Here is a 24,227-nt window from a genome sequence, read left to right as displayed (position 1 = left end):
AAGTAAGTTGATGCTTTTGAACCTGTTGGTTCAGCTTCTACTACACTTGTATGGACAGTCACTGGTGAAAGGATGCCAACTAGCATTGTGTTGTAAACATTTTAGTAATTAGTGTGTGTGTGAGTATTGTAGGGAGGGAATCCTTTAAGATAGCATGTGGGGTTTTTTTTTAATCAGAAGATATAATTATCTATTCAGATACTGCATAGATGTGAAGAGGTGCTTATAAAAAAAAAAGTTTTGTTACAGACATTTTTTGGTGGAATCTTTTAAAAATCATGAACAAGAGAAGAAAATGCCCTTGCAATGCAGAGAAGAGATTTGTCATTGTATTTTTAACACTTCCCTTTCATGATCTGTCAATGGCCATTAGTACATAATAAGATCTTGTTTTCTGATATTTGAGAGTAACTTTATTATGACATGTACTGTTGTGCTGGAGTTCTTTGTGGTATGCCCATAGATGCCAAACCAGTGAATGCTGTGCAGAATTTCTTTCTAAGAGTGAATTAGAGGGAAAATAAAAAGTGCAAGTTATTGAAATGCTATGAGCAGAAAACACATAAAAAGTTGATATATAATCTGTTATTTTAAAGTCAGTCAGCACAGCTCGCTAAATAGAGCTTAAACCAGCTAGGTTTCAGAGTCCTTAAATTCTGCAAACTTTTCAGTTTGGCTCAGTGTACTGTCAGGATTTCAGCTGGAATTTCTATGATGTCCGAACTTGTAAAATGTTATGGTGCGTTTTTGTATGTATATTTTAGTTGTGATTTTTTTATGTCTTACTTCCTTTGCAGATGAAAGTGGATGGAAAAAATCTTCTCAGTGTTTGCAAGCTTGCATTTAGAATTTGCAGGAACGAGAAAAATGATTACATCATTCAAAATGATAGATTATTGGGTATGTATTCTGTTCCTGTATATATTGAAATTCAATAGTTAGACTGATCATCTTTCAAGAAACATTCTCAGAGTTAATGCACTAAAAATCGCCTACTAAGTCAAACTAACAGTCCATCTAGTCTGGTATTCTGTGTCTAATGATGGCAATAGGGGATGCTGTTTAGGGAGAGCATGGAAGCCTACGTGTTTTCTGTGATATGATTCCCCTGTATTACCCCAGCATCCAGAATTGTTACATTCTGTTAGGGACATTAAATGGTGCATCCCTGCCCAATCCTTTTTAGTCTCTGTTTATCGTTCTTTTGTTCATTAATTTGTCTAATTCCTTTTTGAACTTTCTGATTCTGTCTGCCTCTACTATTTCATAGAGCAACAAGTTCCAGAAGTTCTTTGTCTGCTGTTTTAAACCTATGTGCTTTTCATCATGCCCCTGCTTGTAGTTTTGCAGGATTTGTAAGAGTTTCTACATTCAGCTTACACTTCACTTCATGATTTTTTCAAACCATCGTCATATCACGTCTCTGCTTTCTCCTCTTCAGATTGAGGCATCTCAGCCTTTTAGCTGTCTCTTTGAAAGGATACTGTGTTATTCTCTCAGTTGTTTTAGTAGCTCTTCTCTATACCTTCTCCAACTCCAGTAGATCCTCCTTGAGATGTACAGAACCAAACTGTCTTTACAAGTCAGGATGTGTCTGCACCAAATTTTATAGAAGTGAAATAATGCTATGTTGCTGGCCATCATCAGGAAGGACACTGAGAATAATCAATGGCTTTTTTAGCTGCTGCTGGACATTCAGCCAGTAGTTTTGGAGAATTGTGAGCAATGGCTCTAAGATCTCTTTTGTGATTGTAACTGTATTTGTGTCATCCACACACCCCTTGCAAATATGAGAAATATGAAGAAAATGATAGTGTGTGAATGATACTCAGTATCAATTGATGGTCGTTCCTTTCATTAAAACTTTATTATGTTTTATTAACGTAAGCCTTGACCTTGCAAGCATTTATTGCAAGTGCATAAGTTAAGGCATATGTGTGTATCTGCTTAAATAGATGAGAGTATTGATGGTCTTAAAGTTTAGTATGTGAGTGTTGTCAGAAATAAAGACCAGAGAAACCTTTCCAGCAGTAAGATCCACGGGAAAGGACTTGGAGAAAAGAGAACAGGTCAGATAGCTCAAATGACTTTGCATACTAAAAACTACAGTTTTGCAGAGATCAGCATCATACAAAAATCTGGACAATTTGAGTGGTTGTGCCTGTGTATGCATTGTTGGGTTTTTTGCTCTCATTTCCATCCTCACTCACTTTTTTTTCACTTCCTCTTCTTTCCCTGTATTTTAAAAAATAATGAAGGAAAGAGCATTTTTAGTAGGGTTTTGTTTGTTTGTTCGTTCACTCTTTATGTTTTGGACCCACCTATCTAGGCCAAAGGCATGAACCTGGGTTATCATCTTAATCGCCCAGATTCTTGTTGCAGTCACTGGGTTATAGATTCAATGTATTTTTCTTCCTCTGGCCCTTTGAACTATTTATGTGCAGTGGAGCAGCTCCAGAAGAAGAAATAAATTAACCGTTCATCCCAAAATAGATAACTACTGTTCAAGACCTTGTTTGATACTGAGCAGAGCAGGAACCTGAAACTGGTTTCTCACATTGCAACAACCCAAGTGATTTAGCTGACTGATAGGCAGTTGGTGAGGTTGAGAGTTTGGCCAAGAGCCTAGAGTGTGTGTACTTCATCCATATACACCTATATTCTTGAGCTGAGAAAGAAAAAACTTTAGAAACTTCTTAAGTTTCATGAGACTGGAATATGTTTTTATTTAACTGGATGGAACGCAGGAAGTAGAAGTAAACATCAGTTTCAATCAGTTCAGAAATTCGAAAGTGTAAATTTGGTTAGGATTACTTGTTTGTTTAAGATACACCCATCAAATTCAGAATGTCTCAATTTGACTGTGAAAGATATACTGGGCTTGTTGCTAACAGCTGTTAATTTTAACATTTCAGTTATCTGACAGTGGTAGCAGAAAGAAAAACTTTTACAGTAACTTTACCTACATAAAAAGTAAATCTAAAAAGGCTATGAACAGACTTCAAATGTGAGATTTGAATGAGGCACCTCTCCTTCTTAGTGCTTCATTTGAGATGCTTTAAGATGTTTGATTTTTAAGGAAGTAGTGGAAATAAACGTCTTTAGAATTTCTCAAGTTTAGTACATAAGTTCCAGGCACACACAGTCACTTTTGCAAATCTGAGGAGTTCAATGTTTACTGCTATGTGTTTACAACTGGTGCTTGTTCTTGAAGCCTCGGAGAAAAAAAAGTCAGGCCCATTCTCTTATTCATCAATAATTGTTTCTTGGTTTCAATCCAAATACCCAATTTTTCTAGCCCACTTACTAGAAATGTAAGAGTTGAGTCTGAGGTTTTTTTTTTCCCAATTGTTAATCTTTTCAATAACTGGACTGTATGTAATATAAATGTTAATATTAGGCTTTCTGAATAATGATTTCCTTTTAGATTGTTTGTTCGAGGTCCTGAGAACTGAAGATCTACAAAAAAACAATGAAGCTTTCCTGTATTGCCTGGGAGCTATAAAATTCATGTCTGGAAATGCAGTACTCCTTAATGAAATGGTCAACAAAGGAGCTGTTGAAATGTTGCTGCAATTAATGAAGCAGATTAATAATGTAAAAGAAAATGACACATATTTCTCCAACTTGGGCCACTTATTAGTCCAGGTTAGCATTTACTTTTATTTCTAAAAGTACACACTTCAAGGGCAAATTAAAAATTTAATTAGAGGAGATAAGCTAACCCTGTGTGCCACTGACAAAGTTGTACCTGTATTTGAATAGATTTCTTTTTAAGATGTTTACATGAAGTTGTTCAGGACCTAAATTTAATTATCATAGATATTTTTGTGTAGTCAACTTTAAAGGCTTCAGAAATTCTGAAGTTAATAGAAATATTTTTAGGTACCTAATAAAACCAGTTTTTCAATATTACTTTCTGGTGCTGACAATGTTCTGGATATTATAGTAAACATAAAAATATGCTCCCTGTCTAAATTCTTTAAACTGAAATAATAAATACAAACTGGTTCTGCAATACTCTAGGAGATTACAAAAAGCTTTATATTACAAGAATAATGCCTTTTCAAAAATGCATAGGAAAATATAGCTATGTTTCTTTGACAAAGTGTTTTTGAAGAACTGTAATTTAAGGAAAAGGTAGTTGTAAAAGCCAACACTTTTGAAGGCAGCAGGCTCAAAACTGTCTTTTCAACATATGAGGTACCTTGAGTGGTAGCTATGAAAACTAATCCTTTGCCCTAAAACTGTTTAAACCTTTAGGAAAAAAATGTTATGTAGCTAAATCTTAAGTTATACATAGGCTGTCAGTTTTTTTTGTGCTTGTCAAGGATTTGCCAGGTAGCTTCCTGGCATTTGTCTTGGAAGTTATTGATGTGAATGGTGTAATTGTAAGCTTTTGTGGATTTCATAAGGAAATGTATTGGTCAATTTTCTGAGGTAGAGAAATTTAGTGTAAACACTATTAATTATGCCAGATTTTTTTAATTCTCTACTAACTTACAAACAAGGGATTTTATACTACTTGAAATGTGAAAATGTATAGCTTACACCATCACATTACTATTACTGATTTTTGTCTGTTTATTTTAGTGGAGCTATGAGGTATGTCTCTGCAGGATAGTGTGTATCGTCTTAATGCAAGCATAACCAGATTGGGAGATGCTATGAAGCACTGAATGAAATGATGTGGCTTAATACTTACATTTGGCTAAGGAAGTCCCAAACTGGCAAATTGCTGAAGACTGGGAGAATGTATGATGAAACTGGAAATTTTGTGCTGCTTGTGTTCCTATTTTCTTTCCTATCTGGTCCTGTCATCATTAAGTTCCTACACGAATCACCAATTTCTCTTTTATATACTTTTGTCTTTAGAATTGGGAATGTTAACTTTCTTGTGGCACTGTGAATTCTCCGAACAATTCTAAAATCATCTGTGCCGTTTTGTTGATATCATAACTTATATTCTATACAAAAATTGTATATGGGATTTCCAAGCTGTCTTTTTCAAGAGAAGGTGTACAAACTTCAGATCTATATGTAATCCATATATTAATGACCATATTTTTCTTGAACGTTATGTTAGACTTTTTAAGTCCCAGTACTGCAGTACTGCCTTAGGCTATCAGTTTAGTTAGAAACCCCCTTCTGAAAAGTATTGAGGAGGGATTGGGTGTCCAGAATAGATTCTGTTCTCAGTCTAATTTGCAAGGTGATAGACAGTCACTTAAAACACCAAAACGATAAGTAAAGTAAGCTTAGATAAAGAAGTAGATTATGATGCCTCACATATGGAAGTTGTGCAGCCATTTCAGTGAGTGGAAATTTAGGTTGTAGTTCTGGAAGGCATTTTAAAAACTAAATTAGAAATATGTATCCTGTATCTCTTTTCACGTCTATATAGTTTAAAAATATTTGTCCTTCTGAGAGCAGGAAGGGGATGGTTAAAAGCAAAGCATATTACTTACTGACATTTGCTAGCTGCTGTTGGCATTGATCATATAATAAGTTTAATGGGAATCCTGTTGAGTAGAAAGAGATGGAAATTTATGCTAAGTAAATATAAAAAGAAGTTTTTGCCAGTTGGGGCACTTAAAAATAACAAAAGATGTCCAAGTAATAAAACTAATGAATCAGATTATTTTTAGCTGTTAGACTAGCTGTATGAGCTTCCCCACGACTTTGCAGAAACGTTTTTTTCTTCCATTATTTGTCTGTGGATAAATTTAGTTTTTTAAATCAAGGGTTTAATTTGCAAATACGTGAAAGAAAAATGTTACATTTTACACTTTTGTTTGGGTCATTATCATCTCTGCTGTTTTCAGTATGATTGGAAGTGTAGCAAAACTATTTTGTACGGTTTGAGTAGACTGGCTTTTTCTAAGAAGGCCTCGAGTCTTTTGTGGAAAAGTCAATACTGACAACTGTCTCTATTGAGGTTGCTGTTCAACTTGTTTGTATTCTCTTCTGTAGTAGTACAGATACTTCATTTTTTCCTCCATTTGTGATTATTAGTGTTTATTAGTGAAAATCAGTGATTCCTGCTTCTATGGAATTCCTGTGTGATTTTCTGATATCAGTTTCTTCAACAAATTTACATTAATGTGCACCATTTCTTCCATGTGAGTTAATTGTTCAGTCATAGGCAGATGTAGGAATAGTTCTGTTTTCGGGGTTATAGATTGAAGAAAGTTTCTTCTTTGATGCATGTCTTCAGAATAAAGGAAGTTTTTGTGGCATACTTTAAGTTGTAGCAAAAGATCAAATATCCAGTGACATACAGAAATAACGAATGAATAAATACAAGTCTTTAGGAATAGAGAGCAAAGTATACTGGAGAAGAAAAACATCTTAAATAGGCACAGTGAGGGAGGCTCTGCTATCTCTTAATATTGATAACTGAAGTATCTTAGTTAACTGGGACCAACTCTTCATTCTTTAACCATATAATTGCACAATCACCAAATGGCACTGTTCTACATAAACTTGCCAGGTCTTTTTTGTGGAAATAAAGTCCCTCTCTGACTTCGTCATTGTTACACAATGGATATTATGCAGAAGTCCCACAATACAATAATAAAAATGTTTCTAATAATAATTATTTTTCCTTAATAGAGGACATGAAACCAAGCTCATCTTTGACTCATTTTATGTTGCTTCACTTAATAGTCTGATTATATTTATATGAAATATGGTAATGCTTATTCAAAAGCCAAGGCTTTTGAAATGTCACTGACAAGACTTAACAAGTACTCGATGTTCCTTCATTGCAAAGCACTTAAATGTCTTCTCCTTTAAAAGTAGCATTTGTCTGCTGTTAAATTTTCTGTTTGGGTGAATTTGATCTTTCACATGGCAACATAAGGATTAGGGCTGGTGGGGATTACTGGAGCCAATTGTTATGCATTTCTCCCTGAATCATGGTGTCTGGTTGAAGCAATCAGAATATCTCTGGAATTCATCTGCTGTCTGGCTAGCTTCTATTTTTTTTTTTTTTAATTTGTACTCTTCGAATTCCACTTGTGTACTAACTGTTCTTTTGTGTTCTTATATGAACTTTGAATTTCATTGTCTCGCACATTTAAGTGTATATGTTATTTTGCATAGCTTTTCCTTTCCAACCTGTCTTTGTGTGAGGATGCCTCTTGATAGGATTTACTGCTGGAGGATTTTGAACTGCCTGTCTCAGGCAGTGAAAAATTTTTTACTGTCTTTTTGGACACCTCTGCACCATTATCTATTGATAAAGATATATATTTTTTTTATTATCTAATACGTAAGTATCTTTGCTGCAGTAAAAGCCCTGGTCTAGGTTTGGACAACACTTTTAATATGTGGTTTATCCTTCATTTTCTTTATTGTGAAGTTTAGCTAGACCTCAACAAATATCATCCTAGGCTGACTGTGAACACCTTGTATGTGAGCACTGAATGGAGTCTTCTGTGGAATTTTTCCACCAAAACTTTTGAATAGCAAAGCATTTGATCAGACTATTTTTATTTTAAAATATTTCTCCAATATTGTGTTGGTTTTTGAAGCATTGTGACTTGTGAAAGAATGCATATCTGGAATTATATTTTTTGCAATTGTTTAGTTAAAATAACAAAAAAAATGCAGGTATCTTCTTAAAATATGAACAATATGAAGCAAATGGCTTCCATAGGTTCCATTTCTGTTTATTCTGAATATAGTATACATTTCGTATTTAGTGCTGAAATTAAATCCATTCACATATCACATTCACATTATGGCATTAATTTTTTTCCATCTGTACCTTGCTTATCCATTTTGACACATTGTTCCTTCTCCTACTCGTCCATAACCATTGTGTGGTTATTGAAGATGTACAGTTTTGTCAAATTTGTTGACATATAACAGCAAATTGAAAGCTGCTGGAGAATGGACAGAGAATTGCATAGAATCCTATGAGCAAAAGCTCCTCAAACACAACTTAGCCTGCTCTTTGTCAGATTTTTCCTTTAAAATTAGCAATTGCATGTTGCTGGACAAGCAATCCAATTCAGTGATAAAATACTTAATTTCTAGAGTTTTTTGTGATTACAAACAATTTGAACGAATATTCTTTGTGCCTTATCAAACTACATTTAAAACCAAATTGAAGTTAAATACCTTACTCTTAGAATAAAGAAAATTTGAAGAATTCCCATATTCACATTGGATTAAATGACTTCACGTTAATTTTATATTTATATTTTTATTTTTATATCAACAGTTAACTTACATGTCATTGCCTGTCTAGCTTTGGCATTTGAATACTCTTGCCTTGGAAGAGAACCAGAACATTTCAAAATTTGCATTAGCTGATTCATTTTGCACATCTACGAGTGATAGATATTGTATGCTTAAAACTCCTTGAAATAGAACAGTGTCTTATAAAAATATTTTGGTTTCTCCAAAATAAACTTGAGAACTTAAGCTTTTCATTTTTATACTGTTTCAATAGTGGATTTCTCTTGATCTTGATTAACTTTTAAATGTTTTAATCAAAATAAATTTTATTGTCTTTTAAAATCAATTAATTTTAATTTGCAACTTATAGTTATTACCAAAATTTATTCTATATATCAGTATTCACTTTCAAGACTTAAATGTAAATTTGCAAAATCAGGCATTATGCAAAAAATCACTTTAACTATCCACAGCATTTCACCTAATTTCCAATGGGTATATGGTTGTGTATGTGCATATGAGACTTTAAAACGTATGAAAGATCATGTTTCCCTCAAAGAAGGAGGTTGCATGCAGGCAAAGACCAGTATCAATCTTTCATTTTTCAAACAATTATTTCAATACACACAACTTTGTTACTTACCCATTTCCTGTTATAATTTATTGGTAGATACATACCTGCAGAATGTTAACAGTGCATTCGGAGTGCCTTAGATGTTATAAATGAGATCTGAGCTTTATTAAATTTTCAAAACAGTGTGGATTCTGCTGTAAGCAGCTGTGATTAATAAATCTTTAAATATTCTATATGCAGCTGACAGCTACTTTGCGAAACTTGGCTGACTTACCTCCGGCAAGATGCCAGCTCATTTCCAATGGTGCAGTCTCTGAGCTCTGTGTGGCGCTAGAGCAGCGTATGAATGATAAGGATGTATGCACCTATATTGTCAGGATATTCAGGTATGTGTAGAGCACAGTGCTATTTCTGCATGCAGTCAAGTCAGTGTTACTGCTTCAAGTGACCTCAAAGAGGGCAGGATCAAGCACTAAAATTGGAAGTTTTACATTGAATTGTTTTTTTAAAAGCTCTGTGTAGTTTTTAATTATTTTGTATTATAATTGTGTCTATTAATACTGACAGAATTGTTTAATTGTAGCCATACAAAGCTGGATTCATTGTCCCTGTGAAGAGTGGGGTTTTTTGTTGTCATTCTTTGATCCCACAGATTCTGATTGAGATTTTTAAAGTACCAGTTCTTAAATTTTAAAGCTGCTGCATAAATTATTAAATATTTATTAATCCTATTTTTAGGATTAATAATGTTTTATTAGTAAATAGACATGTTTGAAAAAAATGAATGAGAGAAATTACCTAAGCTCAAGTTATATTGGGGACTGTGTATTGTGAAATAAAATACAAAAGTGAAAACGTGATCAGCGTTCATTGCTTTGAGCTATCACAGAGTGTTTGAGGAGATTAATCTGTGGGATCAGGGCTTGAGTGTGCAGATGGAAGCACTGAAAGAGTCTCAGTTTTATGAGCAGCTCAGCGACTGCTTCCCAAGATGTGCTTTTTAGAGGGAGATCAGTATGAGTGAATCACCCAAAAAGATCCTTTTGTAGTCTGAATAGTTCCTCAGTCAAGAATCTTCCAGTTACCAAGCACCAGCTTGTAATGTCCAATGCTAAATGGACTCGCAGACAATTTAAGGATTTTGAAGAAGCTGTGAGATTAACTGTTGGTAATTTCAGGACAAGTTGGGTTATAAGCACAATTTACGAATGCAGTTCTCGATGAAGTATTTGCTGTTGCTGCTTTGTTATTGTATTGAGTCATGTTGCCTGTGGCTCCATGTTCACTGAGATTCTGCTATGGACGTTTTTCCTGTTCAGTCCCTCCAAATTATCCATCACATTCTCCTTGCTAGATGAGATTGGGTTGTGCTTTGAAGAGCAGCTACATAAGCTGTTTAGCTGTTCTACAGCTGTCATTCCTTCCTCTCCACAGCTAAAAACAGGCAAATCTGGTCCTTTGCTGTTTGTGCTACCTGTAAAGCATGTGAATTACTTTCCCAGTGCCATGCCTCCTTGTCCACATGTGTATCTCTAATTTTGTTCCGAAAAATGAATTGGGTTCTAGCAGTGATTACAGCACTTTGAGCATATTTGCTTCTTCTAAGGAGAGAGCACTTCTACTTGGAAAATGCCATGAAAAGTGGGGTAATGGGTGTGTAATTAAATGTAACCGTTATTTACACTGTAATTCTGACAAGGACATTTACTTGATCTGGAATTCAGTATGAAGCAAAAGTAATTTGTCTTATTTAAAGTTTCCTACTGCTTCATTTTTTTTTCTTAAGTTTAGTGAAGTGCATGCTCTGAGGATACAAATTAGCCATAAAATCAATTTAATTAGCTTCCTGGAAATTGCAGTCACAAAAAAAATATTATACTATTCAGTACAGAGCACAGATTTGAATTTTATTTTGTTTTGTCTTCTAGTAATACACAATAATTACTCTTTTGTATCAGTCACTAACTTTAGGTCACTTTGTAGAGAATATGTTCAGTCTATTCAGATTGTTCGTTTCTCTAAGTCTGTAAGTCTTGCTGTAATTGGTTGTCATTGAACATCAACACAGATATTTGCTGGTTTTGACTACATGGGAAGTAAGAGGTTATTCTAGTTTGTTCTGTTATTGCAGTGTTTCTGGGATGACCAAAGCATGTCCAATTCTCTGTTTTTGTAATGGTCAAGGTGAGCAGTGTAGGACCGGAGCAGTTGTTAGGGAATACACAAAGATAAAATCATGACTGCAAGAAGGTGTGCTCTCCATATTTGCTGGTGAGAGATGTGTTCTGGTAGTGCTGTCACTGGGCTCTGCTAGATGTGCATTAGGAAGGGACCCTTTATTTCATCTCCTGTCTTATTTCCCATGTCATCTTGAAATTACAGTTCTTGCATTTAACGCTAAGAAGTGCTGGTGTTAGCATACTGTGCCCATATGGCAAGCAAGTTGGGAAGCTCCTTATGTTCGCTTCTTCCCATAATTCACAGTGGCAAGGATAGCTAAACTTCTGTTGTGCTCTTGTGTAACTGGGTATGCCTCTACTAGAAGTCAGAGTATCGGCATTCATTTCATTTGTTGGAAAATACAGCTCTGAGAGTCAAAAGCGGAGTGATTTTTAAAAAAAATCTTTTGTGGAAAAAAGTGCTTTCAGTCATTTCTGTTTTATTTTTATACCTTTGCAGCAAACTTTCTTCCTACGATGACTTCTGTGCAGCTTTAGCAGACTGCTCCAGATGTTACATCTTATTTTTAGCCCTACTAAACAAACACCAGAAGCAGCAGGTCAGTTTTTTCATCTCTTGCTTTTTATATATTAATCCTCTGATATGTCTGTGTATTATTGTATATAAGCTTGTTTTCAGTGACCCACTTTTATGCATTTACTAAATAAAAATTTTAAATGGTTGACAGCATTTCTAAGTAGTAAATAATTGAAATGAAATAATTTAGATTAAAAATTCAAAGCAATACGGAGGACAGATAGTTGACTCACTTGTCTATCCTTTGCATGTGTAGAAACAGTCCATTGAGTACTTAATTATTTTTATTAGTTTTAAAAGATATTTTTTAAAGCAAATAGTTTACTTGAATTTTTAATAATATGAAATTGTTAGGATTTATCCTGCCCTCCTCCCCTGCAAAAGAAGTATAAAATTTCCAGAGTTAAGCAATTTGAAAACAGAGGAAAATTTGTTCCTTGATAATTGCATAAGGTATCGGAGTGTATCTCTGCTCTACCAGAGAAAACCACATGCCTAGAGTATTGTATTTGGAACGTTCACCTAAGAAATAAATGCTTAGTTTGTCAAAATGGCTTGTATTATGAAGTAAAACTATAAGAGTATACTTCCTACTAACGTCATATGAACTTCAAGGGTCAGGTGGTGCTGTATTGTCCTGATGTATCATAGTGATTTTTCCTACATTTACTGGAGCACCAGGCTCTGGGAGTTTGACACAGGATCATAGTTTTAAAGATTGCCACGTTGGTAAGAGTGAAGTGCCCCATGTATGGCAAATTACTCAGCTCCATTGCCAGGTAAGATTTAAGATGAAAAGAATTTGTTTGTAAAGCATAGATGTTTAAAGGTGGAACAAGGTTTCAAAACAGACCATTAAGTCACATTAAGATTATTCTTAAAAGTAAGGAACTTTATTGGTTGCTCCAGCATCTAAACTAGTTTGAGGACGTTTAGTTAACCTATACAGTTTATCTCAGATTAGTAATTCCTGGAGAATTGTTGGAAGACCTTTTGTGCTGCTATTGTTAAACAGGCAGTTAATGAAGGTAACCAGATCAACTATGCTAAATGATCTATTCTTTCTCTTGCCAAATGCAAAAATTTACTGTGATGATACACATGGAAGAGGAACAAATACAAAGTTGTTTCTAGTCTTCTAAATGTCTGTTGATTAACATATCTGCAGCATATCTGAGTATTTCTAGGTTCACGCTGCTCTTGCATTGTATAGTCTTCAAAGACACTTTAGTAAATGCTATGTAAAAGCTATGTAAATAATATGAGAAATATCAAACGCATGATGTTTTACTAGATTGATAGCTATTTTTCCTTGTGAGCACTGTATTAAAAACTCAGCAAATGATGGTGCTTTGAATAAGGAGTTTACGTTGAGTAACATCTTCCTCTCAATTCTCATCTGTAATTTTAAGGGGAACTTTTCTAGGCTCCTGTGGTAATAGCTTTGTGTCATAATGAATTGTAGGCTCATAATGAATTGTAGGCTCAAATTGTTGCCAGGTAGCATTAAGAATTTAGATTCTCATTTGTCTGCTTTATTAAGTAATCCTAAAATATATCTTTTTTCACTAGCTTAGCATTGCTTTTTGTGTTAAACTGTCAGTTGTTTTATCAAAATACGAATTAGTAAAGAAATAGCTTGTGTCTTAAAAAAAACTTAGTTGTTATGTTGTGATGATGATATATGCAGTGTCTCCAGAATAATTATTTCTTACTGCAGTTTTTAAACAAGCATGCAACTGTCAGTTGTCAGCTTAGTGAAGCCCTGCAGAAACAAGAAGAGGGACATGGATAATGTAATGCACCATTTTTTCTGTAGTATATCATAAACACTTGAGCTGTGAGGAGTGCAAATGTTTTTCTTGAGGTGTAGTTGGCACTGCTAATCTTTCTTTTAAAATTCTGACAGCTAGTGAGTTATAGAGTGAGTTGGTATGTGTTGAAAAGAAAACAAGTAACAGCAGTGTGAATAAAATTGTCTGCTGTGGGAAGAAGCAGCAAAAAGGAGGATAAATCAGTATTGTTAACTCAAAGCATTAAAAATCCTCAGGACTAAGAACTGATAAGTTAAGAAAGGAAGTGTGTATGTTTATGAATTTTCAGGTTGCACAGTTTGTGGGATCAGGTTTTTTACTGGAAATCATGGCAGCTAGAAACATACGGGGAAAAATAAAAGAAAATCAGCTTTCAGACTTTCTCAAGTGCTTTCAAAACTGTGACTTTAAAAGTAAGTATTAAATATTGTGAAAATAAAAATGTGAGCACTGGAAATAGGATTAATGGCTTGCTCCCACACCACACACAATTCCGCAGCTGCCACCCAAATAGTCTCTGTTCTTCTCACCACACTGCAGTTTCAGCTCTTTCCTTTTTTTTTTTTTTTTTTTTCTCAGCTTGTTTTGTCCCTTGGGTAAAAGAGTCAGAAGGAGCAGGAGAGTAGTAATTTAACTCTGTGAGAAGGACTTCTGGGAAATTGAGTTGGCAAGACTTGCTAAATTATATGTGTCATAGTCTTAGGTAAGGATTACAGAAGATTGGAAAAGCTGGATCTGCAAGGTAGGACTGGGGAATTCAGAAGTGCATTTCTATGCACCTGAAGTACATGTTCTGTTGGACTTCACTTGTGCTTGGTTTTGGAGCTCACTTGTGTGGAGTAACAAAAAAGTCCTTAGTGGCTGCCACATGCTGTGAAAGCTGTCAGAAGTATTCTTGTAGAGTCTCTATCTTGCAGAATGAGCTTTGCATGCTTCTCTTTCCAGTCAGCCTTGTAGACTTTTGCCCATCTCCAGAAATCTTTTAAGAAGATGCTGTTCCCCTTTCTCAGATCATTATAATCTCTAAGCTTTTCAGATAAATTATATAAAGGATGATTTTCTCAGGCTGTGGCTAATGTCTTAAGTCATGAGGAGGCCATGCTTTTGAAACAGGGAGATTGCCTAAATAGGGAAGTAGCTCTTGTCAGTAAGTCAGACACTACCTGAGCTTAGGTGGCCTTTTGAGGCCCTGCCAGCTTCCACGAAATCTTTTATCAGTGTACAGATAGGAGTCTATTTTCAATCCTAAGTGCACAAGCACAGGGTGTGATGCTAAAATTTGCATAGAAAAAATCTTGGGTCTGTTGTGTAGAAAAATCCCTTTATACTTTAATGTAGTCTACTTTTTTAATTGGGAGACATTTGTTCAGTATTTGACATCACTGGATGCAGAAATTGCCTATTCAGAAAAGAGTAATCACATTGGGTCACATGAAAGATTCATCCAGCCTACTATCCATTCTCAGCAGTGGTGAAAATCAGATGCTCAGAGAACAGTAAAAACAGAGCAAGCATATACAATACTTCCTATGTATACTTATCAAACTTCTAGCTCTTTCCATTTTGGAAAATTCCTCAGCCAGCTGCGGTTCTTTGTGTATGAAATAAACCTCTGGACTTCTTTTCCATGAAATTCTACAGTCTCCCCTCTACCACATGTAAACTTCCAACATGTTAAACATCCATTGGTAAGGAGTTGCCACAGCAACTACCTATTGCACAGACAATTCCTTTTGCATGTTTTGAATTTGGCCTTTACTATCTTTATTTGATTCTGTTCTGTTCTTATAATGAAAAGCTGGCAAATAGTTAATCCGTAGTCATTCATTTCACACCACTCCTGACTTTCTAGACCTTTATCATATTCTCTTGGAGTTATCTAGGCTGTTTCCAGGCTGAAGAGTCCTTGCTTACTTGGCCTTTTCTGATACAGAGTCTATTCTGTACCATTGTGCATCCATGTTGCTTTTCTCAGAACTTTTTACAGTCCTGTGTCCTGTGTGTTTTTTTGACATGAGGAGACCAGAACATGATAGTTAATATGTGGCCATATAGTAGATTTGCGTGCCTGCATAAGTTTATTTCCCAGGAATTCCCCAAATTTTATTTGCTTTCTTGATCATTAACCTCCATGAAGAATCTGTCATTAACCCCAAGATTGCATTCCAGGTGGTTATGGTTGGTTCAAAGGCTGTGATTTTATATGTGAGGGTATGACTGCTCTGTGGTTTTCCACATGCATCATTTTATGTTTATCTGCATTTAAATTTCATCTGCTGTTTTATTACCAGTTCACTACAAGTCCTTTTTCTGCTCTTTAGTCAGCCTTCATCTTTGCTACTTTGAATATCTTCGTGTCATCAGCAAACTCTTCCATATCACTGCTGTCGCCCACTTTACCATGTTGTTTATGGACGGGTTGAACACAACTGGCTACAGCACAGAACCCTCTGGAACTCGACTGATCATCTTCCACCATTGCAGGAACTGCTGATTTACTCTGTTTTCCATCCTCTAATCATTTATGTATACCAGGACATTCTCCCTTACAGCATGACTGCTTAGTTTCACTAGGATTTTGGTGAGTGACTGTCAAACAGTCTCCTGGAAAGCCACACGGGTGATATCAGATGGGTCTTCTTTACGCATGTTTGTTGATCCCATAAAAGAACTCAAGAATTGGGTAAGTCAGGACTTAGGAGTCTTAAAGCTGATTGCATTTATCCGACTGTCCACTCATTTTATTGTTCTTTTTTTGTTTCTTCTAATTTATCTGGTACAGACATTCTGGTACAGAATCTCACTTGGATCTTTTTCTAGTAATATAGAGTTAATGTTTGTTACCCTTGCAGTCCTTACGCATTAAGGTAGTTTTGAGAGGTTGCACATCACTGTTAGTAATTCAGTGATTTAATTAATTAGTTCTTCTAGCACTGTTGGGTGATTATCCAGTCCTGGTGATTTTTTACTGTTTGTTTTGTCAGCTCCTTAAAGTTGTTTGCAGTCACTTCAGTTTTGGACAGATCCTCTGATGGGTCTTCCCCAGAGAAGGCTATAGCATTGAGAACTCCCCAGTAGCTTTCACAGTGGGCATGAATGAACGCAAAGAACTCATTTAGCTTCTCTGCAATGATATTTTCTTCTCTGAATGCTTCAGTTTTATCCTGATCATCAATTAGTTCTGCAGATTCTGGCAAACTTCCTGGTCCTGATATGTTTGAAAAAAATTATTATTTTTGCATCTCTTGCAGCAGCTGGTGGAACTGCACTAATTTACAATTATAATTTGCATACTACTTTACCTGTTTGATTTAACAATCGGTTTGTCCAAACAATTTATGAAATGAAGAATAGACTGATGTTCCTTGTCATCCTCAGTAAGGAGATGTCTGTATTTGTTGGGTTCAGTGTGCCTGGATCTTCCCAGCTTTTTTCCCAAATGTATCTACAAGGTCCTAAATCATTTTATAGTCTTCTATGAGCTAGCAGGCTTGTGAGACTTTTTCTTGTCTCCCTCCAAGAAAATACTCATTTTTAGGGCTATTGAATGTCCTTTTTGCTCTTAAGATTGCTGATGTGGGGAATGTTGTCCCATATAAATGCAGAGAATTTCTCCACTTTGTTTCTGGCTTTATTATTAGGTGAAGGCTTATCTGCATGCAATGACTGGCCCTCCTGGCTGTTTCTTTGGCAGGCTTATGGAGAATTCTGTGATGAGTTCCCAGGAACCCACTATCTGTCTGTTTAACTCAGTCTTATAATATATGTCATGTATACCTCAAAGCAACCACAGGCTCTTAACTATAGAGTCTAATGCTGCAGCTGTGTTTCGTTTGGATATACATGTTTGCCTCTTAAGTGCTTTGAGAGTATTTTTGATACTCTGCTCAGTGGCATCATAGTCTTATGAGATACCGAAGATTTTTATTATTTTTTTTTATTATTGGGGTTTGGGTTGGTGGTGTGTTTTTGTATCCATAGCTTGCTTCTAAAGAAATGGTCATCAGTGCTGACAGAAGTGTTCTTTGTGTTTCGGTTACTCACTTTTCCCTCTGTGCCATCCCTCATTTGGGCTGAGGACAGCTGTTTGTGTGACTGTGATGCATCAGGTCACAGAACTGATCCAGCTTCCAATAACCTTAAAACTGAAAAAAAGAAACCCAGTCCTTTGCTGGGTTATCGCCTCCATTGCTTTCCAGTCTGGTTTGTTGAACAGCCACACAAATAGTTCCTTGGTCACAAATACTGAGGAAACAATATTGCAGAGGAACCAAACTCTGAATGGAAAGGAGAGTGGGAGCTGTTTATGGCACCACTTCCGCCAAAATGCTTGTCAAGGTAACCCCACGAACTTACGTAGATCATGTGGTTCTTTTCTCCTACATCTACAAATACATATTTTCAGTTGTATTCTTCCTCCCTCTAGCCCAACAGTATGATAGTGCCCTGGACATTTAAAAAATGCTATGAAGGGGATATAGTAATTGACCATTAAAGAACCAAAATATAAGGTTTTTCTCCTGTGTGCGTGAACATGCGTATTCTTAACTGATTATTCGTTCTCTCTGAATTAACTTATTTTTCAAGAAGAAAGTATCCATTTTAGGGTAAATTTTCTGACAGCTCTGAAGGAATTTCCCTGCTGAAAAATCTGAACAACCACAGAAGGTCACCCTTTCCCTACAGTATGATTACTGACAGTATGCTGAGCTGATAGTGTATTTGCATCTTCCTAATACTTTGGTTGTGACTTTTTCTTTTTGTCTGAAAGAAAAGGCAAATGTGGTAAGGAATGCGCAAAATATGTGATACGTACTCTGAATACAAAATGATCAGGAACGTAGACCTGAAAGTTTGGCCTTCATTGGCATGTATCATATAGAAACCTGCTGTTCTGATGTATCAAAAGATACAAGAGAGTGGATGTAATTAATAGATAGGTAAATGTTAGAATATCAAATAAGAATAATAAGAAGGTATTACTGCTTGGTGTGACAGAAACTGTCACTAAAATATTTTGCCTTATTTTTTGGTATTCATTTCTACAAAAGAAGCTGAAAGCTTGGGAACAGGTCTGAAAAGAGCTAAAAGAATGATTAGAGTTAAAAAAACAACCCAAGATTAAGGAAATTAATTTATCAATGACAAAGGTCAGACCATTAGTAAGTTGCCCATTAATAGAATCTGCACACGGAAGACATTTCTGTTAGTAGACCATCCTTGAATCAAGGAAAAAAGAGATAGGAGGAAATAGTGGCTGGAGTTCTACAAATTCAAACTAGCAATAAGAACAAAGATTTTAACCAGGGAGATCAGTACTCACTGGAGCAAAGTGGGATATGGTTTTCAACTTTTCTTTCTATGCATGGTTTCTGAAATGTTTTTTGTGAGAGAGCGTACACCGCTTTTCGTCAAATGTTGTTTTGGTGACAATGTCCTTGCTTTTCTTCGTTACCTTTCCCAGATTTCCAGATGTCCACAAACAAACCTAAGGGCATGAGTTCTTCATTGCTAAAAGTCACTAAGTGCAAATGAACCCTTTTCTGAAAAGTTTACCTAAACAGATCAGATTTTTGTGTGTAGAAATTCTTGAGTAGGGTCCTGTGGCATGTGATACACAGAAATATAAACACATTCTTCTAATTGGCTTCTCCTTCTCCTCAAATACATTCATATTTGCAGGGGAAGGAGGTTCCCTCTTTACTGACAAAGTACTCCCTGCTGTCACTGTGGCAAAGCTTCTCCTTTCTGCTCCTTATTTTAGGTTCTTCAGTCAAGAACTTCTTCATTTGCTTTTGATACTTCCAGAGTATTCCCCCCTCCCCCTCTCCCTCTCCCCCACACCCTCATTTTTTTCTCTTTAAATCGAGTTTCATTTAGGGTCAGTTGTTATTTCTGGGTTTGATCACGAGTTTTCACAGCCAGAATGTCACTTCAACATGAATTCTTACTGTGTTTGGAAGAAATTAGCTCCAGGATGGCATAACTACTGTTACTTTGTTTATAAGTAGACTATCAGACCCTGCAAACGAAAGTCTTTACATTTTCTTTCCAAGATACATAATAAAGCAGAAATACAAATTTGGAAATGAAGTGTGAATTAGATTTGAATGAGCCCTATAAGCAGTTCATAGTGCTGGGTAGGTAGTAGAATTTTGACTACCTCCATTGAAGTTTGTGTAACATGGAAAGCACATTTCATTTACAGCTGGAGATTCAATAGGAACCCAGCTGCTGGCATCTGAATTTTTTTTCATACTACCCCTCCCCTTCTGAGGGTTCAGACACGAAATAGACTAACAACAGGTACTTGGCCAATGTGTACAAACTCTAGAATGGACTCCCATCCCTTATTTATCTCATTTTAGTTAGAAATTACTGTCCTAATCACTTTTCTTTCGTACTGATAAGTAAACTTATACTATTTGTACCTCTGTTCATAGAATCATAGAATGGTTAGAGTTGGAAGGGACCTTGAAGATCATCTAGTTCCAAACCCCCTGCCATGGCCAGGGACAACTTCCGCTAGACCAGGTTGCTCAAAGCCCCATCCAGCCTGGCCTCGAACACTTCCAGAGATGGGGCATCCACAACTTCTTTGGGCAACCTGTTCCAGTGCCTCACCACCCTCATTAGATAGAGAAAATAATCTGTTCCTAATCTAAATCTACCCTGTTTCAAGTTAAAACCGTTACCCTTCATCCTATCACTGCACTCCCTGATACAGAGATCCTCCACATCTTTCCTGCAGGCCCCCTTTAGGTACTGGAAAGGGCTACGAGTTCTCCCTGGAGCCTTGTCTTCTCCAAGGTGAACAACCCCAACTCTCTCAGCCTGTCCTCATAGGAGAGGTACTCCAGCCCTCTGATCATCTTCGTGGCTCTCCTCTGGACTTGCTCCAACAGGTCCATGTCCTTCTTATGTTGGAGGCTCCAGAGTGGGATGCAGTACTCCGGGGGGGGTTCACAAGAGCAGAGTAGGAGGGACAGAATCATGGAATCATGGAGTTTTCAGAGTTGGAAGGGACCTCTAGAGATCATCTAGTCCAACTCCCCTGCTGAAGCAGGATTGCCTAGAGCACATTACTCAGGACTGCATCCAGGCGGCTCTTGAAAATCTCCAGAGAAGGGGACTCCACAACCTCCCTGGGCAGCCTGTTCCAGTGCTCTGTCACCCTCACCGTAAAGAAGTTTTTCCGTGTATTTGAACGGAATTTCCTGTGTTCTAACTTGTGCCCATTACCCCTTGTCCTGTCACTTGGAACCATTGAGAAGAGCCTGGCTCCATCCTCCTTCTACCCACCCTTTAGATACTTGTACACCATAATAAGGTCTCCCCTCAGCCTTCTCTTCTCCAAAGAGAATTACCTCCCTCAACCTGCTGGCCACACTTCTTTGATGCAACCTGGGGTGCAGTTGGCTTTCTGGGCTGCAAGCACAGATTGCTGGCTCATGTTGAGCATCTCATCAACCAACAGCTCCACATCCTTCTCCTCAGAGCTGCTCTCGAGGGTGCACTCAGTCCCACTGTCCATGTTGCCAACAAAGATGTTAAACGGCACTGGCCACTGTACCAACCCTGGAGGAATGCCCCTTGTCACTGGTCACCCATTGGACGTTGAGCTGTTGGGTCCAGCCAATTATTTATTGACTGAGTGGTCCAATTTAGAGACAAGGATGTCGTGCAGGACACCGTCAAATGCTTTGCACAAGTCTAGGTAGATGGTACCAGTGCCTCTTCCTTTATCCACCAAAACTGTAATGGCGTTGTAGAAGGCCACCAAATTTGTCAGGCACGATTTGCCCTTAGTGAAGCCATGTTGGCTATCACCAATCACCTCCTTATTTTCCATGTGCCCTAGCATAGTTTCCAGGAGGATCTGCTCCATGATCTTGCCAGGCACAGAGGTGAGACTGACCAGCCTGTAGTTCCCTGGGTCTTCCTTTTTTCCCTTTTTGAAAATAGGGGTTATGTTTCCCCTTTTCCAGCCAGTGGGAACTTCACTGGAACTTCATCGTGCTTTACACTGAAAGGCAGGTACATTTTAATTGCCAAGATAAACTGTTGTTAAGTTCTGTGACTCAGCAAGTACATTGGGTACCTTTGCTACTAGGGCAGTGCAAAGAATCGATTTTTATAAGTGGGTAAGCAAAGAAATCTTTCATATCAGTTATCAAATGTATATGTTTCAGTTGTCAGAAAAATAAGAATTAAATGCTGATGGAGTTTGTGGTGCCATTACCACTTTAAAAACAAAAATATCACAGTTTCTTCACAGATTGGAAGGAAAGAAAAAAAATTAGTTCTCCTTCTCATGGTTTTCTCGATATGTTTCTTCAAATTTGTTTGTATAAGTGAAGCTGTGTGGTCTCATATATAACCTTCCAGTCAGGTTTGGGTACGCTCTGTGGACAGCATGGCTCAGATGAATGCCTCTGAGTGTAATTCTTATCTTAAATCTAATTTGTCTTTTGTGCTATACATGTTAAAACCCCTCCATATTATATAAATTAATCTGATAAATGTAATGTTTCTGTAAGTGTGCAAGAATGTCTGAAATTCCATATGCATATGGAATATATGCATATGTTAATAGTCCAAACAATTGGAGATGCATAATAATCTCATTTATTGTACTGATTTTTTCATTATGTACAGAAAGGCTCATGGGCCTTGTACAGGTTTAGTCTTGCAAGCAGTTTCAAAATGTCATTCATCTTTACATATATTTCTTTACATAGCAATTCTAAGCTGGAGTTTCTTACTCTTGCGGTGCTTACCCTATGAGCATTTAAAAAAATACAGCCAAAAATAATGCACACCCTTGAGTATTATAGTACTCAGGAGAAGTTGTACCAGCTTTTTTCTTTGACTCTCCTAGTTACATTTTCACTGGAAGATAATAAAACTTCAGTAATATGCTATTAAAACCGGATGTGCTTAGCTAAAAAGAAGTATTTTATAAGTTTGTTTTGCTAGCCTGTAGGTGGAAAGCACAGTTGAGATCACACTTCTCAAAATATCAGTTGATTGCTGTACGGTACCTGTTTGTCTGTTTTCTGATTGGGTAGAGCTGTTGCTGGGCTGATACTGTTTTGACCAAAATTAGAAAGTCAATATAAACGAGTCAAACTAGACTGCCTGCTTTTTTTCAGTTCTCTCTTCTGATTCATCAGTTGTTTGTTTCAAATTCTTACAGCCTTTGTGAATTGGGGGTTGTGCCAGCAAAGGTGAAAGCTCTTAGTGGTTAGTCATAAATGTTCATAAAAATTTGCCTTGGTGACATTTAGATGCTAGCAAAAATATGATGCCTAGTTTAAAAAAAGGGTAAGTGGGTCCTACGGAGTTGTCATATTAAATACACGGATACAAGAACCTATTCCTCACTTAGGAGACTGCCTGCTTCTCATATTTAGGATTAGCATTCATCTTCTTGACCCTAAGAGGATGCTATTGCCGATGTCTTGTGGCACAGGCTTAAGACCTGAAACTTATTCATGAAGGCATGTATGAAAGAAGGATTCACTGCTTATACATCTTTTCTCCTTCAGTATTAGTATGTATACTTTAACAAGTTGGAATGTGCCTGGTTAATTTACGTTATTAATACCAGGGAGGATTAGAATATCTTTGAATATAACTATTACATTTGAAGAAAAACAGCATGTAAATTGTTTAGCAAAATTCTAGGTTAGTGCAAGTACAGCGGTTTAGCAGTTAAGGGTAGATGGCTGTGCTGTACTTGAAGAGATGCTGATACTTTACCGGTACTGTTAAGATAAAGCCATGGACTTTTCTTTTTGGAAATGAGTAGGTTTTGATGCAAGTGGCAGAGGCAAATGTTTTAATTAGTTTATACTTTGGTTAGTTCAGACTTTCAGAATTATTTTTTTTCTTCTTCCATACAGGTGGGTAAGAAAAAGGTGGAGGTGTTGTTGAATGCCATTCAGTTAGGATCCACTAGTCTTGCCAAAAAAAGCCTGTTTCTCCATATGTCCAAAGTGAAGCAACAAGAAATGTAATTCCGTATCCCAGTGAACAGCAGGGATAAAAAGTGCTTTAAGAGAGCAACTTGGTTAAATTATAAGATCTCAAGATACTGTATAAAAATAGAAAGTAGGTCTCATTTAGCAATGATAAGAATAAAAGGGTACCAAGAAAACAAAATCAAAATCAGAAAAAAACAAAGCACAAAATGAGATGCAACTAGAAAGGGACATAAAAAGAAACAAGAAAACTTTCTGTAGTACATTAATAGCGAGAAGACAATAAGGCGATAATTGCTGCAGTGTTCAGAAGATTAAAATTATTGACAGATGCTATGGAAGTGTGGAATGCCTTTATTTGCTTCTTTTTGTGAAAGGTTTAAGTATGATGAAACAATTAATCTCTACTTCAGCCTGAGTTCTTTTATCACTAAAAAATGTGGAATGTCTTCAAACCAGCTAGGCCAGATGAAAGTTACCCTTTGGTGTTTACAAAAGGATAGAAAGGGGTAAAGTCTCTGGGATTCTTGAAAAGTTATGTAGGATGGCAAGGCTGTAGGGCACCTATCTTTAAAAGAAGAAAAGAGGAGGAATTGAGGAATAACAGACTGGTCAGTTTAGATTACATTTCTGGTAAAAAATCTGGAACAAATAATTCAGCTATCTATAAGCAATTGGACTTAACAAGGAAATGAGTAAGAGCTAACATGGATTTTACAGTAACAAATCAAGGGGAAGTAGCTTAACCTTTACGATGGGTAATAGTCCTAGAGAAGAAGAGAATGTAGTGGTCCTTGGCCATCACAGCTGGCATTTGCTTACTTGAAAGATTAGTAAGCTCTGGCCCATATGATTATTCTCGTTATATAAAGTGCTGTTTTAAGTTGTTTTAAGATTACTGTGGGC

General features: G+C 36.6%; 1 protein-coding gene across 1 annotated transcript in view; it reads left to right on the top strand.

Moving 5' to 3' along the window:
* ARMC2 (armadillo repeat containing 2) overlaps nucleotides 1-24,227 on the top strand; it is a gene marked incomplete at both ends in the record, with an annotated part of 63,683 nt that overhangs the window by 26,943 nt on the left and 12,513 nt on the right. Inside the window, 4 exons of the mRNA XM_082480734.1 lie at nucleotides 798-900; nucleotides 3,428-3,648; nucleotides 9,005-9,150; nucleotides 11,444-11,543. Of these exons, the coding sequence (XP_082336860.1) occupies nucleotides 798-900; nucleotides 3,428-3,648; nucleotides 9,005-9,150; nucleotides 11,444-11,543 (570 nt within the window). The remainder of the gene's footprint in view (nucleotides 1-797; nucleotides 901-3,427; nucleotides 3,649-9,004; nucleotides 9,151-11,443; nucleotides 11,544-24,227) is intronic.

This window comes from Vanellus vanellus (genome assembly GCF_965231255.1).
Source record: "Vanellus vanellus genome assembly, chromosome: 3".
NCBI classification, from domain to species: domain Eukaryota; kingdom Metazoa; phylum Chordata; class Aves; order Charadriiformes; family Charadriidae; genus Vanellus; species Vanellus vanellus.
The sequence above is the reverse complement of the archived record's forward strand: the minus strand, read 5'-3'. Positions and strand labels throughout refer to the sequence as shown.